Below are 17,736 nucleotides of genomic sequence, written 5' to 3'. Positions count from 1 at the left end.
TACAAATATTTAGTTCTAGCTTCTCTCTGAGGAGTACAGAATTTGAAATAAATCAAAACGCTGTTGCACATTTCTTGCTATAAACAGATAAGACAGTTTCTCTAACATAAGCACCCACATGCCTTGGCCCTTTGCAGAACTAGCCAGGAAGGCCTGGCTGTATGAAAAAGTGTACTAGAAAAAGGCCAATGCTGAAAAGTGCGTATCTCAATGTATCAATTTTTTAGCACCTTACTTTTCTAGCAAAAATTTACATCAGGGAGAGTAAACTCACATGGAATTAATATATGACAGGGCTAAAAAGAGCCTTGAAAGGCAGTAGTGCACTCAGCAAGAAATAAACTCTAAGTAAACACTTCTCTGGTTGACACACTATTGCGGCCCCCTCCTTTAATGATCTTGCATTTCTAATGCATTCAGTCACACGTCTGTCACTGTTTTCACTGAAAAAAAAGGCAACAAAATTAATCTCTAAAGCTTTTGGTTCCCACTCAGTAGAACAGGAAACAGTTTTAACACAGCTTTAAGAACAGTAGGGGCCAGGGAAGGAGGCATGGAGCCAGTCCCAGAAAGCACAGAGTCTGGAATCCTCCTCATGGACCCTCCAGCACAGGGACATCAGTGACCATCACTCTGGAGGACATGATCATCAGCACTGGTTAATACTGACTTGCACCTCCTAATGCTGACATGTGTGTGCAACATTAAACAATCTGAATTTTCTACAGTTTTTACCTAATGAAACCTCAAATGTGTATAAAAAAACTTATGTAAAAAGGACGCATTATTTCTATAAACTTTTCTTTAAAAAGCCAGAGTGTACCCATCTAAAAACGAAGTAACAAAACCAGACTTCCACATTTTATTTATTATGTGTACAAAAAAGTCATAATCCAAAACATGATTCACTGTTAAGGAGTTAATATAGAATTTTAAATTATTAAGAAATATAAATTACATGACAATTTATCTCACAATTTAAAATGAAGTAATTTAATAAAACAATTAAAGTATTATTTAATTATAGAACAATTAGGCATGTTTCTATCATATAAAAGCAGGTATATTCCAAGTACTAGTCCTTAAACACTTTTGATGACTCTGAAGTAAGAACATATTTGAAAACAAAACTATAAACTGGGAGAGAAAGTGACAGGCTTCATACTTTATCTTCAGTATGCTCAAGTTTGAACATGAGTTTCCTTCCTTGCATATTTTGTATACTTATAAATATTGTGCAAGTACTGGCACATATTGATGTATCACTCAGTCACAAAGAAGTATGAGTCTCTGCCACGCCACCTGGTTTTATCACAATGTTAACTAAGAGCAACTCAAGCATCTCTATAAATATTTTGTAGATGATACTTCAGAGGTTGATGAAAAATCTTGTTGTTTAGAAGTAAAGGAACTTAAGGGAATGAGAACTGAAGTCAAATTTAGAGTAAAAATTTAGAGTAAAATGAAGAAAAACTATTTCAAAAACAGGATGCAAAAATAATCTAAAATGACAAAAGATTATTATAAATTATCCAAGTGAACTAGAAGGTAAAAATTTGGAACAAAAACTTTCTTACCCTATCAACAACAATGGTGGGAAAACACTTCAGGATAAAACAGTTTACGATACATTTCTTCTGTCTGTGCAAACTAGAGACATAACACCATAGGAAAAAAAAATTCCCTCCCTATCATTCAGTACTTCAGTCTGTTTAAGATCTCAAACAGTTATTAAATATAGCTACACTTCCTGCTATGTAAAGTAAAGCTAATGAGGTAGCCAGATCATCCAAATCAGATAGGACTCTCCACTGGAAGTGATTTTTCAAGGAACACTTATTTTTAATGACAAAGATTTAGCTCAGATCATACGCCAAGTTACTAAAAACTGAATGCAGGAATAAGCATTTCTTATTTTTGTTTATGCTGACAGAGGCTACAAAAATGCAACACAAAATACATTACCAAGTATGGGGAAAACAAACCCCAACCATGTGTCCCTAGTGGGAGACCGCAGGAGTATGGAGGCATGCCCAAAACGAGAAAGCCAGAGCCCATCTGCTAAACACAGGGCTCTGAACCAAACTGAGCCCTGCACAGCATGCACAGTGATTTTGGCAATGTTCTGGTGGCTCCCTCTGATGTTCACATGCAGAGTTACACCTGAATTCATGTTAATAAAACTGCACACCTCAAACAAGCCCCTTCAAAGGCAGGGATGCACTTCTTGGTTGTGTAAGGGAACTGCCAAGGGGCTGAAGCACAGCAGGGATGATGGCATTCTGACCTCAATACTGCAGCACCCGGTCAGGGCATCATAAATACCTCCTGATCCAAAACACCAAGAATAATGAAATTAAACCATTTTCAGACACACTGACATTTCTGGCACAGAAGAGGAGTCTGGAGTTCCTCTGAATGCTTGGTTGTGTTTCAGACTGTAGGTATAATGGAATGGGATAGGCTTTCACCTGCCTGTGAAGTTTGTTTGTGCTCATGCTGGGGTGTCTGCACTGAGACCTTGCCCGTATTACAGCTTTTGATCATGTTGTACATCCCACCTGCAAAGTGTGCCTGACACCTCTGAGAAGGATCAGCTAGCCATGAATTCTGTAATCCATCTTTTCCTTTCTCTAATGTTCATATACAGGTTCATCTCTGTGAGACCAGTCTAGGACCATGCAATGGATGGTAGGGCAAGCATGACAGACAGACAGATCAGGAATTCCTGCTCAGTGCCATGTTCTCATGCTCTTTGCTTTGCTCTGTGCAGGGTGAGCAGCAGGATTTTCAATCCTAGTACAAATGACCTGGCTGGAAGAACTCTGTGCAGCCTGCCACAGTGATAAAACAGTGAATTCAGAAGAAGGGATGGCCCTAGTAAGGGAGCTCACTGCATGTATTTGTACCCTGCACCTTTAGAAAGGCTGAGGGAGCCTGAGTGCTGTGTCCTGTGTCCTGGAGTGAAGACAAGAGCGGGTCACTATTGGCTGTGTCCAGGAGTCTGTGAAACCTGCTGTAAGATACAGCTCTGCAGCCTTGTGGAGGTGACTGAAGAATGTGGAAACCGATAATCTTAGGGAAAAAAACCCCAAACAAACAAACAAACAAACAAAAAAAAACCCAAAAAACCCCCCACAAACAAACAAAAAAACCCCAAACAAACAAACCAAAAAACCAAACAAAAAACCCCAACAACAACAACAAAAAAACCCCAATACTGAATGTTCAAGATTCCACATATTTAACAACTGAGAAATTTGGCTTAAAATCAGCACTAGAGATAAGGTCCTAAATGAATGCAGAGAAGCTGAAGCATCGTTCCTTCACAGAACAAGCTATTTCTGTCACACACACATCTTCTTTTATTCTGTAACTCAGGTATGTGACAAATAGTGCCTTCTTACTCAGCAGATTTGCCCTCTATAAAAGTCAAATCTGCTGACTTAACAGCAACAATAAATTTTTTCTATTGCTTTATAACTCTTTGGGGAGAATGTGCTAGATTCCATTTCCAATTATTCATCAGACAGAACTGATTACTGAAGTCTAGGGCAGAACCAAATTCTGTGTAACTTGTACTTGCACAGCTGAGCAGGTGCAATGGAGAGTGTCAGCACACGCCTGCCAGGGTGGATTAAGCTGGAACAGAGGAGGAGTTTTCTGGCCCCAGCTGCCTACCTGGCCCCTCTCCCAGCAGTGGTCACAGCTGGGAGGGCTTGCTGCCTTGTGAATTATTTATAGAACCAATGCATTTTACAGACCAGACTGCTAGAACAAATTGACATCAATTTGGGCTTAATCTGATATCACATGTATGAATACCCAGAGGGTACCACTTATTCTGCCTTGTCATTACTGAGAAATTGAGCAGCATTTCTTTCCCACCGTCTCCAGTCCAATGCATTAAAAAATAAAACACCGTGCCTCATCTTGAGGGAATATTTAAGTTATACTGACACCTTTACAATTCTAAATTCTAATTCTAAATGTCTACATTTAAACATTACATTTTCACTGCAGGTATGTGTGTCTGTAAATGCCTATTTCATACATGTTGCCTGTAATATTTCTGTAATAATCATTACATCATATTTGGAAAGATTGCTTTGAAAATCTAAACTACAGGAATTTTAATTTCTGTTTTCAACCACATTACTATATAAATAACCAGTTAAAGACTACCCATAATTAAAGACTACCCAGAAGTATTTCAATGGATTTGAACATCACAGGATAGAGCTAAACAATGAAAATTTCCATAAAGAAAACATATAAAAATGAAAAACTACTACAGACAAGTAGGGGAATAATAAAAATTTTTAAGGACGCTAGATGACACTTTAAATGTGGAAGCTCTTGTTAACTGAGATATAAAAGTTTTATTCAATCAGTGAAAAAGACCTAAGCTACTAGAGAGAGATTGAAAATGCACAAGAGGGCAGTGTTTTTTAACATTTTAGTGTTTTCCCTCAGATCTGTAGGTTTTGACATCATGACTTTGAGCTTCCTAACAATAAGCCTGTTGTTTCTAATTACACTTTTCAGATCTTTCAGACCAGCCTTGAGCAGTTCAAACAGAAGACTGAGCAAAAGTGGCTTCTGATCAACACTAAAACATTTAAAATACATGGTAATATTTATAAAGGAGTTATGATTTCCATAAGAAACCAAAATCCTCATTTGACTTAATGGCTTCAAAGCACCAAATGCTTTACCTTGCATAGAGCTAAAGCAATTGAACAATTTTGTGCATGATGATGAATTTGTTACAGTCATCTTGCAGTCTGAGCACATGCCCAAGCACACGCCTAAGCATTTCATACAACCAGCCCTCAGGGCAAAGCTCTAACACATCTTCACATGTGCAACAGTTCTTGAGATTGTATACAATGCCAAACGAATTCTCCACAATCTTGCAAACTGCTTCTGCAGAAAACAACTTCTGTTTTCTTCTGCCATTGTCACTAGACGTAGTCAGTGCTTCTTAAGGATTTTTCTTCACTGAAGGTAGAGTTTTCTTCTGTAATTTACCACATTTAGACCAGGCTACACTACACAGTTTTTGTGCTACCTCTGTGTCACACCAGAGTGTGAACAAAACATATTCCAATGTAATGCAAGTACAGAATCACAGACTCCTTAGAATAATGCAGGTTGGAAGGACTTTTGCAAGTCATTTGGTGCAACTCTTTTCTCATATCAGACCTAACTTCAGGTTTTTCAGGGCCCTGTCCAACTGCTTTATGAAAATATGCGATGATGGAGATGCCACAATGTCTCAAGTCAAATGGTTCCAGTCTCATCACCTCCCCTGCCAAAACTGTATTCCTTCTGTCCAGCTGAACCTTGCGGCAATCTGTGACTGTTACTCCTTTCCCTTCTCTGTACATCTCTGAGAAGAGTCTGGCTCTAGCTTCTCTAAAAAACCTCCTTTAAGTAGTAGTAGATAGCAATTACATTCCCTCCTTAACATTCTCTTCTCCATGGGGAACACACTCAACTCCCTTAGCCTCTTCTTGTGTGTCCTATGTTCCAACCCTGACTGTGGTGGTGCTCCTCCTCTAGACCCTCTTCAGTTCCTCACACTGGGGTGAGGGCCTCAAAACTAGACACAGTATTCCAGTTTTTCCTGAATGATGAGCAGAGATAACCAAAGCTGGACATGGTTTTGCTAGCAGAGTATATTGTCATGCCAGCTGCTGACCTGCCTCTAACTTGCTGTTCATCAGGACTCCTAAGCCCTTCTCTGTTGTAATCCTCCTCACACAGATGGCACAGCCCCCAATGTTCTGTTGAAGTCATGGTAAAAGATATGCACAGCTCTCTCCTCATCCACAGATGGAATCACCTCACCACAGAAGAAAAGCAGATTAAGTTGGGCAAAATTTCTTCTTGGTAAATCCTTGGTGGCTGCTCCAGTCACCTTGCCTTTCATGCCTGGAACTTGTATGTGTCTGATTTACTTAAGCGAACCCTAACTCAATCCTACTCTACAATGGGCAGTATCTCTTGCCTTCAAACTTTCCTACTAAGCACAGACCTTGACAGCAAAGGCCAAGGCAAAGACTTTTCTTTCTACTTAGGCTCTTTGTTGGATTTTGCATCAGGCCAATGTCTTCCTTGCTGCTCTTTTCAATGTATGTCCAGAAGCTCTTCTTACTACCTTCACATTCTTCACCAGCTTCAATATCTGATGAGCTATGACCTTTCCATAATCCATATTGCCTATCCAGTAAAGGCTTCTACATTCCTCCAGGGGCAGCCCCTCCTTACTTTCCTTGCACTTATTTTGGTCTTCTTAAAGTCACACAGGAGGTCCCATTTCCAGCTGGCCTCTTTCCATGCCTTTTTTTCTAGCACACCACTCACTTTGCGAGAAAATCTCCCCTGCCCTGTGATCTCACTTTATTTTGATAACACTTCAGCCACTAATGTGGTTAATGTTATTTTGGAAGGCTGAAGAATTTGACTGGCAAAAGAACATTTTGCTGCTGTGTGTTACAGCTCCACCAGATGGCTGATGGGATAGGATTGTAAAATCTTTTGCGAAATTAATAAGCCTAAAATTGCTTGCAAGGGAAAGCTTTAAAATTCTCTGCTTGAAGGCATAGCACCTCTGAGAGGAAGGGTCTGCTTTGAAAGGTCCACTCAGAGAGAAGAAACAGCCTTCCTGCTGCAGCTACAAAAGCTGCAGACAAGAGTGAAACAGGTACACAAATCATCTACATCCAATATTTCAAGCAAACTATTGCACAGCCAAGAATGAGTTATTAAAACACATTGCCTATTTTCATCAAAAATAAGAAATACCTTGGGAAACATTCTGCTAGCTGCAGCAACTTGTCCATCTTTTTCTGGCACACAACTACTTAAATTCCAGTTTTGTAGCAAAACTACAGTATTTGAGTGAGTTTAGTGATATATATATTTAGACTCCTCTTTAACGTCAAGGTTTTAGAGGGAATACTTGTAAGGAATGAATTTATTTATAGGAGTTGTGGCTGAGAAATCACTGAGCAGTTCTTCTCATGGGGCCACTCATTTTGACTCAAACTATTCAGTCATCTCTGTTGATGGGAGAACAGAACAGAGCATGGACCAGAATTTCATTGTTCTGCCACTAGTATTCTTCAAGCTGAGGATGGCATTTTAGGGTAGAAAAGAGCTGAATTTCAGTGGAAATGGGGATGTCAAGCTCAGAACCTATCTAAGAGGACAAAGAACAGAACAACATATGACTCACCTTCTTCCATCACACTTTACCTCTAACCAAAACAGAGAACAGTGAATTAGGCTATAGCAGCAGCATCAACAAGAAGAATTAAAAGTAATTATATAAAATTAATTAAATCAAAAATAAATTGACATGAGATAAATATATTGCTTTTGCCTATCAAGAAGTGTTTTGTACTGCTCAGCTCCAATTATACAGTGACTTATAAGAGTGCTTTGTTTTTTACATATGCATGGTTCCACTGAAATTAATGCTATTACTGGTAGGAAGTTACCTAATTTGAAATAATAGCACTATACAGAATGCCTGAAGTTACTCATTTGTGCATGCTTTTGCAGGCTGGAAATCTACAGCAGCTCTTTATCACTCGCTCTGAGCCAGTTAATACTCATGCAATAAAAACCTTTGTATGAACACATACAGGAAGTGCAACTCACTGTGAGAAACCAAGTACTGACAAAGCAGGAAAATTCAGGCTTATTCAATGTAATGTTCCACTGTCACAACAATTTCCACTAATACTCTTGTGAGTCAAATGAAATATGAAAGATTTTAATAGAAATATATATAAAGCTTACTTGTGTTTAGTCATCTTTAGATCATGGCAAAAATGGCTGAAGAACCTTGCATAGAATAAGTGCATAACTGCATGTTCCTTTCCTCCGATGTACAAATCCACAGGCATCCAGTAGTCTGCTAAGTCACTATTAAAGGGCCTGAGAAAACACAATTATAGGAAAAAATCCAGTGTTAAAAAGAAAGATCAGCACTACTCAAGTAGCTCATCATCCTTAACTGGGCAACACTGTTTACTCTGAGCAATACATGTGTAATAAAACTTTCAGTTTGCTATCAGATCTTTTTATTTTTTTAAGACATAAAATGCTTATTATAGACAAAATTTAATTTCCGCTGAGATGTAGATCCACAAAAAGATTATTCTCCTATATTTCAGGAAAGCAATTACCTGAGAAAGCAATGAAAATGCTTGACTGCTCTTTAAATGATTTTTTGTAAATACCCTGTGGCTGGCTTTAAATTTTTTAGTATTTATCAAGCTTTATGTACAAATATATTAGAATGAAAGACAAAAGACATGACCACTTAAAACCAGTTTTTCAAATTGACGGTTTGCATTGTTGCCATTAGGGGGCAATGATGTAGTTCAAGGCTGCAGAACCCTCTGTAGAGTGAGATGGGTCACAGCACTCCAAGTGAAGTATGCTGGATGAAATGACAGTAAATTTGCTATTTACAGCATATTTGCATATCGTTGGAGGTCACCTAAATGGTTTCCCAGCATTGCTAACTGCTTCATTCCCTATTTCCACGTCTTCAGTAGTGGACCCACAAAATACAATTTGTACAAAAGTTTTTCTCTAATGTAGGCTTCAAGCCCCTGCTCTAACAAATTTATTTATTTTGTATGTCTGATTATTCCATCTGTAATTTTTGTTACAGTGACACTTCCTTCCTCACAGATGAGCCCAGAAGCAAATAATGGATCTGGGATCATGTCTTTGGTGGAATACATCAAACCTAACTTGTTCATATGGTACCAGAATCAACAGAGTAATTCTCCTGAACTGTAGACCAGTGAAATATGGTTTATGGAAATGAAGGATTTACATATGCACAGCTTAGTTAAAAGAACTAACTAAATAAATCAAATGCAGGCAGCAATTTAGTGCACAAGTCCATATAAATGTTCTCATTTGAGTGTAAAACAGATTAGACTACACTAAGCTGTTACTTTGACAGTTGGATGTTACAGCTGACTATTTATTCTTCAGCTTCTGGAAAAGTCCCTCTTGCCCACACACAAAAAATACTTCAAACTGTAATGGAGAGGAAGCAATCTGCCTAACTCAGTAATAGCAGTAATATATTCATGCTATCACTAGAAAATAATTAAAACTGGCATGAAATAAAAGAGTTCACAGAAGATTTTTCTCTAGTTTAACCAAACTAGTGCTGCCAATACAAAAAGAAATTATCAGCCCAGAAATACTGTCACTGAGTATATGTAGTATGTTCCCAGTCACTGCTCTGCACAATAAATAAACAAATACTTGCCCAAACAGCCCATCATGTGGTACCAATGTTTTAAAATGTGATTCTTCCTGTCTTCCTCAGACTGCAGAGTAGGGATGTTGCACCTAGTCTTCTTTGGAAAAAAAGGGTGCTGTCAAGCAGCGCTACTACAGCCAGACTATGAAGCTGAAAAACAGCTAAATAACTACATCTGTCTTCCCACACTCTCCATGCTGCAGACACCAGTCCACAGCACATGAAAAATCTCCTTTCATTAATTATGCATGTAGTGGAAGTGCTGACACAGCAGGGCATTGCTGTGATGCCTTTTCACTTGAGGTCTGCACACAAGGAAAGGCAAGAGTCACGAGAATTTAAAAGGAAAGAAGGGAAGGTTCCAGGTTTGGCAGCTGGATGTTTCACTGGACTATTCCTCTTCTTACCAGTGGATCAGCACTGCCTGTCCACACACTGGACTACTCACTGCATTGCCAGGGAGGGTACAGGCCAGGCAATTTACCATGGCAGGCTGTCATTCCTGATGGCACCCCCCAGTAAGGACTTCAGCTCCTCAGCTGAACATTTTCTCTGTGCCCTTCCCCATAATTCCCATTCATGCAAATTTCTGCTCCTTGCCCTGCAGTTCCTGTGCTTACGCAGTTGTGCTTACACATCCTGCTCTTCTAGATCTCCTGACACAGGAGCAATCAAAGACCACATTTTTAGACCAGCTCCATATATTGTCCTGCTTTTGGCTGCGACAGAGTTCTTCTTCTTCTGAATAACTGGTACAGTGCTGTGCTTTGAATTCAGTATGAGAATAACGTTGATAACACACAGATGTTCTGGTTGCTGCTCAGCAGTGTGTACCGTAAATCAAGGACTTCTTGGTCTCTCATGCTCTGCCAGAGAGCACGTGTACAAAGAAGCTGGGAGGAAGCAAGGCCAGGAAGGCTGACCCAGACTGGCCAAAGGGATATTCCATACCATGGACTGTCATGCCCAGTAGATAAACCTGGGGAGTTGGCTGGGAGATGCCAATCTCTGCTAAGGGATGAGCTGGGCAGCAGTCAGCAGATGGTGAGCAATTTTATAGTGCATCACTTATTTTTCATGCGTTTTCTCTTTCTCCCTCCCCTTTTTATTATAATTATTATTATACTTTGTTTCAGTTATGAAACTGTTCTTTTCAAGCCATGATTTTACTTTTTTTTTTCTCCTCCTAACTACCCTCCCCAGCCCACAGGGTGTGAGCAAGCAGCCGTGTGGTACTTAAATGCCAGCTGGGGTTAAAGCACACCACCAACCCTGTGCTGTGCTCAGGCCCAAAGGGCAGGCACATAATGAGGGCAACACAGGGATTTACCCTGCCAGTAGACTGCAGCTAGGAGCTGGAAGCAGCTGAGTGTGTGGTCTCTTTGTTCCCTTGTGTTCTGTGTAGCAGGCTTGCCCCCAGTGGCGCTGTGCCCGCAGCCCTCACCTGTCGGTGTTGTGAGGGTCAGTGTACCTCAGGTAGTACCAAGCAGAATCAACAAATGTATCCATGGTATCGACTTCTCGCCGTGCTGCTGCCTTGCACCTGAGCAAGAGAGGAGAAAAGCTTTCTTTAGATAAGTGACAAGCTTGGAAAAAAACCCAAACAAACATGGACAGAGTGGTCATAAAGATATTTAGATTGAAAACTGAGCAGCCTGAAGAGTGACATGTTCAGAAAAAGTGCAACAACAGTAACAGGACTGACTTCTTCCCCCTCCCTCCCAAAACACAGCAAAAGCAAGCCGAAAAGAAGCCTGAGCAGCCATCACATCCAGCAACAGCACAAGATGGCACTGCACTGGACAGCCCTCTCAATCTTGGAATTTTTTAGAATTGCCATTTTAAAAGCTACAAAGCACAGACAAGCCTACTTTGCCATAAAGTTAATGGGTACTGAATATAGATCACACTCGTTAGGTACCAGCAGATTTAGCAGAAAGGTCAGGTGGTTGCCTCTCACTGATTGTCTGTACAAAATGGTCTTTGCAGATTCCATTTATTATCTCTAGAAAAAATTAACTTAGTTTAATTTCAGCTTTCACTGAGATCAAATCTCTTCTAGACCTTGTAGCACAATTTTAATTTGTGATTACAGCAAATTGATTTTTGCTCATAATTATATTGGCAGCCCTAAGGAACAGTTTCAAAATAGATTTTAGGAGCTCAGGTTACTTTCTGTTAATTTCTCCTTGAATATTCGTTGTTTGTAGGGGCCAATAATCACATTTAATAAACTTCCATTTGTTGTAAATGATCCCTCTTAAAACTCTTACTGTTAAAACAATGGGATTATTCTAAAGTCAATGAAACTTTGCAATCTGTGACATAATCTTGTACATAAATGCCACTGCTTATATGTAAGAAATGTACACAGTTAATAACTGTATGTCAGTTTAAATGCATGTATATAGTAGTAGTAAGTACACATAATGAACAGAGACTAGCTATTTCATATTTACTAACTGCATATTTAGTCTCAGATCAGTACTGATGAATGAGCTGCAACATGTATCTCTGCTTGTCTGTCTGATACTTCAGCTTGGCTTGCCAAGGCAAGTTTACAAGAGCATCACCACTTAACATTTTCCTTCATTCTGTCTCTGTACCTGGTCCTCCTCTACATGCAAATTTTTCTTCCAATGAGAATAATGTAATAAACGAGTTTTAGTTCTAACTGCATTTTAGAATAGAAAAATAATTTTTAAAAATTGTACACATAAACAAAGACTCGGCCATTGTAAAAGAATGGCTTTTCTGTCAAAAGTAAGAATACTTTACAGTCATTGAACCATAATTACATCTGCTTCATGCCTCTGTGCTCTAAATGGACATGGCTCACCAACACAGAGACAGCATGGGCATCTTTCAGAGTTTATACAATTTATATCAATATTGTGATTACAGGCACAATACTGTAATCTCATTAGGCAATCTTCAGATGACTAACACAATTACCGGGACTTGTATAACAGAATAACTTGGGCATCTCCTCCCATTTATGATTGTTAACATTATTGTCACCCAAATGCTCAGACTTTTGTAGCTTTCCATCTGGTTTTCCTTATTAATTCTAGATATTAAATGAAACTAATATAAAACCCTATTACTGGAGAGAAGAACTAAAGGAAGGGATGATGTCACTCCTTGGACCAAGGAAAAGCAAGGATGACTGCACACAGAAGTAACAGCTCAAATGATTTGAAACTGCAGCAGACATGGATGAGCAATACTGATGATAGCTGTCAGATAGGTGAAAATTAGGAAGACAAATAAAGATGAGAATTAAAAAAGTTAATTTCAGCAAGCTACTACACTTTAGGCTAAGAAACTAATCCTGTGTGACTTTATTTCTGACTAAACAAATGCCTTTGATTAACTTCTATGCAGAGCAGCCACAGTAACTATCCAGAAACCATAAGGATTTGCTATACATCAAAAGTATGTTATTGTCAGGTAAACAACAAATTAATTTTTAACTAAGGTTGTGGGGCAAGACAAGAGTGCACACAGTGACTTTCAATTACAACAGGAAAAATTTTCAATTGAAATTAGGAATTGTAGACCAAGGCACTTCTGGGGGCTTCACTAACCTGTGGATCTTATTCTGTAAGGCTTCACTGCAAAGGCTACACTTTAAAATACACTGTTATGTGCACTTTCAATAGGAACATCTGGGACGAAATTTTCTATGCAGAAACATGGGAGTGAAGTTCTGTTTTACAAAAAATTACATGTTATCAACAAAGTTCAAAATACATGTTTCCAGAGAACCATGGAACTGCTAATAGGAAAAAAATGTATATGGTATGAATCTGCTGAATTATCAGTGAGAGCCCTATTGCCATTTATATGTCTGATTTCCCTACCAGGCAGCCTGACAACATGCTTCCCGTTAGTTTGGTCAGGCTGCTAGGAGCAGTGATGCATTGCACTGCTGATGAAAAACTTCTTTGGGATACTTTATGTTCTACCAGCTCCTCCCACAGAACTATAGGCAAACTTCAGTGTACAGAGTATCTATGCAGTCCTCAAGATTACACAACTGATTTTTACAACACATCTCTCACTACATCATTTAGACTTTTTATTTCTTGAACAGATGGACTACAAACAATAAGGAATACAGTGACGACAGGATGCATTTACTTTCAAATCTGAATTAAATCCTATCTGTAAGGTACAGCCTCATGATAAAGATTTATATAGCTGAGGGAACACTTTATTGTTGACTATTGCAAAAAAATAAACACAATGTTAGTTTCCTTAACAAGATGACCAATTCAGTAATCATTATAAGCTTTATATGAACACTGATGAAAGATAATTAAAATAACTAGTAAATGAAGTGATAAATACTGTTAAGAAATGGAAAACGGAGAAAATTATTCTGTCTTTTTTTCTTTCCTCTAACTTAAAACCAGTGAGTTTTGTTACAGCTTGTTTATGTAAAAACAGCAGTAGGCATTGAGTGTTGCAAAAAGAAGGAGTTTTACAGAGTGTATAAGAAAAAAATCCCTGTCCTGGGTCAAACTGAACATTATTTTGGAGTAGTATCCTGTCTCAGAGCAATCACTCACCAACACTTTGGGAGAGCGCACGAGAAACAGGCAGGTGCAAAGTGATCTCTCCCACCAAACACAGCACTGACTTACCTTGGACAGGAACAGTTCACCCATTCTGGGGCGCTTTCCAAAGGTGAGGCTCCCTTTCCTGTGAAGGTGGTCACATTGGGCAGCACCACAGGTAGGTGCTCGTAGGGCACGGGGACAGCGCCGCACGCCTGGCAGTGAATGATCGGAATGGGCGTTCCCCAGTAGCGCTGTCGCGATATTAACCAGTCCCTCAATTTGTCACTTGTTAGGTCTCCACCTATTCTTTTATTTTTGGCCTGCTGAGTAATAGCTTTTAAAGCCTCCTGCCGAGTCATGCCGGTGATCTGATTGAAAGAGAAACAAAAAATGAGACGTGGAAAAAGAAAGAAAAAAATTATAGTTGCTGTCAGTGAAAGAACAAACAAAACCAGTCAGTTTTCTGAGAGTCAAATAAAATCATAATTTCTCTCTTACCACTGGTTAACATCCTGCTATCCAAGAGACTATTCACATACCAGCTGCTCATTTGAACCTTCTTGCTTAAAGGATTATCTTCTTGATGATCTGAACAGAAGAAGGCTGAGTCTTGTAGACCCCTTCAGCCATTATTGGTAGATATTTGCATTTACAGCTGATATCTTTACTAGTTGCCATATGCCAAAACTTTCAGAATTCTATCACAAACATAAGGTAGAGACTGAGGAAATGCAAATGAAAACTGCTTTCCTTCTCCTGTGCTCATTTCAGGTTTTTCTATTCTTGCTTTCATAACCATTTTAACCACTTAGACCCTACCTGGGAATTAAAGTGTCTGCTATTAAAACACGTATTTTCAGGAGCTATATCTAAAGATAAGATTCCTATGTCTCTTGAGGCATCCATGATACCACAAAGGCTGAAGCCACATTTCAATGAATTTGTGAAAGAAGGATTAGTATGTTCATGTTTAGGTTAAAATTCTATTGAGGTTATGAAATAAGAGTCAACTTTTAATATAGGTTAAATTGTTCAGTTTCCATTATAGAACTGAAACCAGTACAGAGGAAAGTTCAACCTTCCTCTCCTGTACAAAAGGAAAAAGCTTATTTTATTGATACAGCAGGGCAAACATATCTCATCATTAAATTACTCCCAGAAATTTGGTAGAATAAGCTTGGCTTGATTTAAAAAAAACAAACAAAAAAATCTGTTTAATCATACAAAGTATTTGGCATTCTTGAGAAAACAGATTTAGTTTGCATTGTTACTGTACGCTGGAAAGAAATCCATATTTGCATACCTACCTCTGCAGAATTAATGACCTTCTCCAAACCATCTGGCAATGTCTCAATGACTTCAGTGAAAGAAATGCCCAGATTCTTAGCTACTGCAGCATCTTCTGCACTAGTACTAGGAATTCCTAGAAGGGATGAAAAACCATTTCATTTCTGTGGCACTCTCTTTATAATGACTTACATTCTCCCAAAAGAGTTAAAGAAAATGGTTTAAGAACAGTAAAAACGTTTTTATATTCTTTAAGCAGTGAAATTCAAACAGAAATAATCGCAACTCAGTAATTTCTCAGTTCCTCTGTAATTCAAGCATTCATCAATGTCCTGTCCTTCTTTCAGAAAAGTTTGAACATTTTATGGTTCTGAAAAAACTAAAAATAAAGCCATAAAATTTGGATAGAATTATAGAAATTTCAATATAACCACATTATCTAAATATAATATATTTAAACAATACAAATTTTAATTCTATTTGCTAATATGATAATCAAAGGCTCAACAAAGAGCAGAGTCTTCCTGTTTCAATATTGATTTATCTCTAATTTCATGGAATTATGAAATAATAGAATATTATTAGAATTAGAAGTCATCTAGTTTCACCATAATGCAACAGTCTCAAACATTACTATTCCTTTAACTTACTATGAAAGACATGATTTGTTTATAAACTCAGGGAAACTATTAAAATAACATCAGTTTGCTATTCAGACTATAACTAGTGAGAACACTTCCTACAGCTATTCAGATGAGTTACACAACTCACACTATTTAAGGTTCCCAAAGCTCTCTTTCCCTCTGCATTTTATTATTTGGGACAGTCATGCATTTTAATTCTGCTCTGGAGGGTTTCACAGTGACTTAAGAAATTTCTTAGCTTGCTTTATTATCACATGTATTCTGAAACAATATTAAGATACTAACAGATTTATTATTTACATAGAGATACATCTTTCTGCATAATTTTCTCCCTCAGTAATTTAATTAATAATTTGAACCATCTTGCAATTACTGTCATCTTTAAAAGGCAAAGAAACTTATTCTAACAAGACAATGCCAGCATTAAGTTGGTGAAAACTACACACAAAGTTCTCAAAATATTTGTTGAGCACATTGGGATTATTAACTAAACCAGCTTAACAATTGTCTTAGTTCTGGCAGTGAAATGCCAGCTATACTTTAACTCTGCCAATATGTGGAAGTTTGGAAGCAGATGACTAAAGAAAATCAAATAAAACTCCCCTGTGACAAGTAACCCCTTAACTAGAAAAACACAAAATTGCTATTTTATCTTCCCAGCAGATGTACACTCTTGCCATTTCAAGAACAATGTTTGCATCTTAATTTGTCAGAGAGCTCTGCAGTCTGCAACAGGTGACTTCACAATATGCTCTACAAATGGAAAAAAGCAGGTCCCACATCTTGGTCTGCTTCCTTTTGCAAAGATGATGCTATTAATGTACACTGGCAAAACTCAACAGCTGGCACCCACAGCTTCCCATGAAGAGCTGGGCTGTTTCCAGCAGACATAAGGCCAAGGTATGTGCCAGCAAACTGGAAGATTTTAAGGAAAATTAAGATTAGGTATCTCAGTCATTTGGCTTCTTCTATATGAGGAAAAACTTTTTTTGTCAAAACCAGATTCAAATCTAAAGCGTAAGATGTGGGCATGTTACAAGCAAGGTAGAGAGCCCAAATGGGTAATTTCCATCAGCCCTGTGAGGGTCATCCAAGACATTTTTGCACAGTCAGCTGTTTAATTCAGTCCAGTTGTGCAAAAATGGCAATATTGACAGCAGTGAAAGCAGCAGCCTCAGGACAGGATCAGCATCAGGGAGGCAACAGCAGGAGTTAAGGGATAAGAAATGCACTGGAAAAAGGGAAGAAGACATAACCATTTCCCATTAGGACTGGCACTGCACATTGCCTTCTCAATGCAGCTGAGACCACAGCAAAGCACAAGAGTAAACAAAGAGCTGGGGAGGTGCAGATTAAAATGGATATGGTTTTTAAAACTTAGTACAATTTCTACTTTGATTTATTAGGAGAATCATGTCATCTAAGAGGATGTACTTAGCTGCCCAGTTTTGGGACCAGGCTCCATGTCCAGGAAAGGAGTAAGACAGGCAGATTCATAGGACAACTTTGGGAACAGAAGCTCACTGCAGGCAATTCAGCATCCTCTAGCAACACCCTTCCCCTCCACTAATCAATCCTCAACTCTAAATCAGATGCCTTAAATTATGGGAATGCTACCTTGAGAGATAAAGGATCTAAGATAACTGCCCAAGACTACCTGAAAACAATTATTACCTATCCTGAACTATTTTACTGGCCTCAGAACAAATATTACTAGATAAAATTCAAAGTTGGAAATTTTGTACATTTACCATCTGAAGCATTTCTCTATAAGCATATACACAATTTATGTAAACTTAAGACACACAAAAAAGGCCAAAAGTTAGGGTGTTTGCCAAAAAATGGTACAGTTCTGTTTTGATTAAGGATGGTGAGAGACAGCCAAACACATATGTTGCAGGTAACCAATTTTTTTAAGACATGCAGATCC

At 38.5% G+C, this 17,736-nt stretch overlaps 1 protein-coding gene across 4 annotated transcripts in view; it reads right to left on the bottom strand.

Annotated features, from left to right (window-relative positions):
- Positions 1-17,736, bottom strand: part of LARS2 (leucyl-tRNA synthetase 2, mitochondrial) — a 132,459-nt gene that overhangs the window by 19,962 nt on the left and 94,761 nt on the right. For all 4 annotated transcript variants that reach the window (XM_064417512.1, XM_064417501.1, XM_064417523.1 and 1 more), the window contains 4 exons: positions 15,183-15,298; positions 13,960-14,243; positions 10,752-10,850; positions 7,816-7,953 (listed from right to left, as the gene is read on the bottom strand). In XM_064417512.1, coding sequence (XP_064273582.1) covers positions 7,816-7,953; positions 10,752-10,850; positions 13,960-14,243; positions 15,183-15,298 — 637 coding nt within the window. The remainder of the gene's footprint in view (positions 1-7,815; positions 7,954-10,751; positions 10,851-13,959; positions 14,244-15,182; positions 15,299-17,736) is intronic.

The sequence above is a fragment of the Passer domesticus genome, chromosome 1 (assembly GCF_036417665.1).
Source record: "Passer domesticus isolate bPasDom1 chromosome 1, bPasDom1.hap1, whole genome shotgun sequence".
NCBI classification, from domain to species: domain Eukaryota; kingdom Metazoa; phylum Chordata; class Aves; order Passeriformes; family Passeridae; genus Passer; species Passer domesticus.
This window is presented reverse-complemented; position numbering and strand designations above follow the sequence as displayed.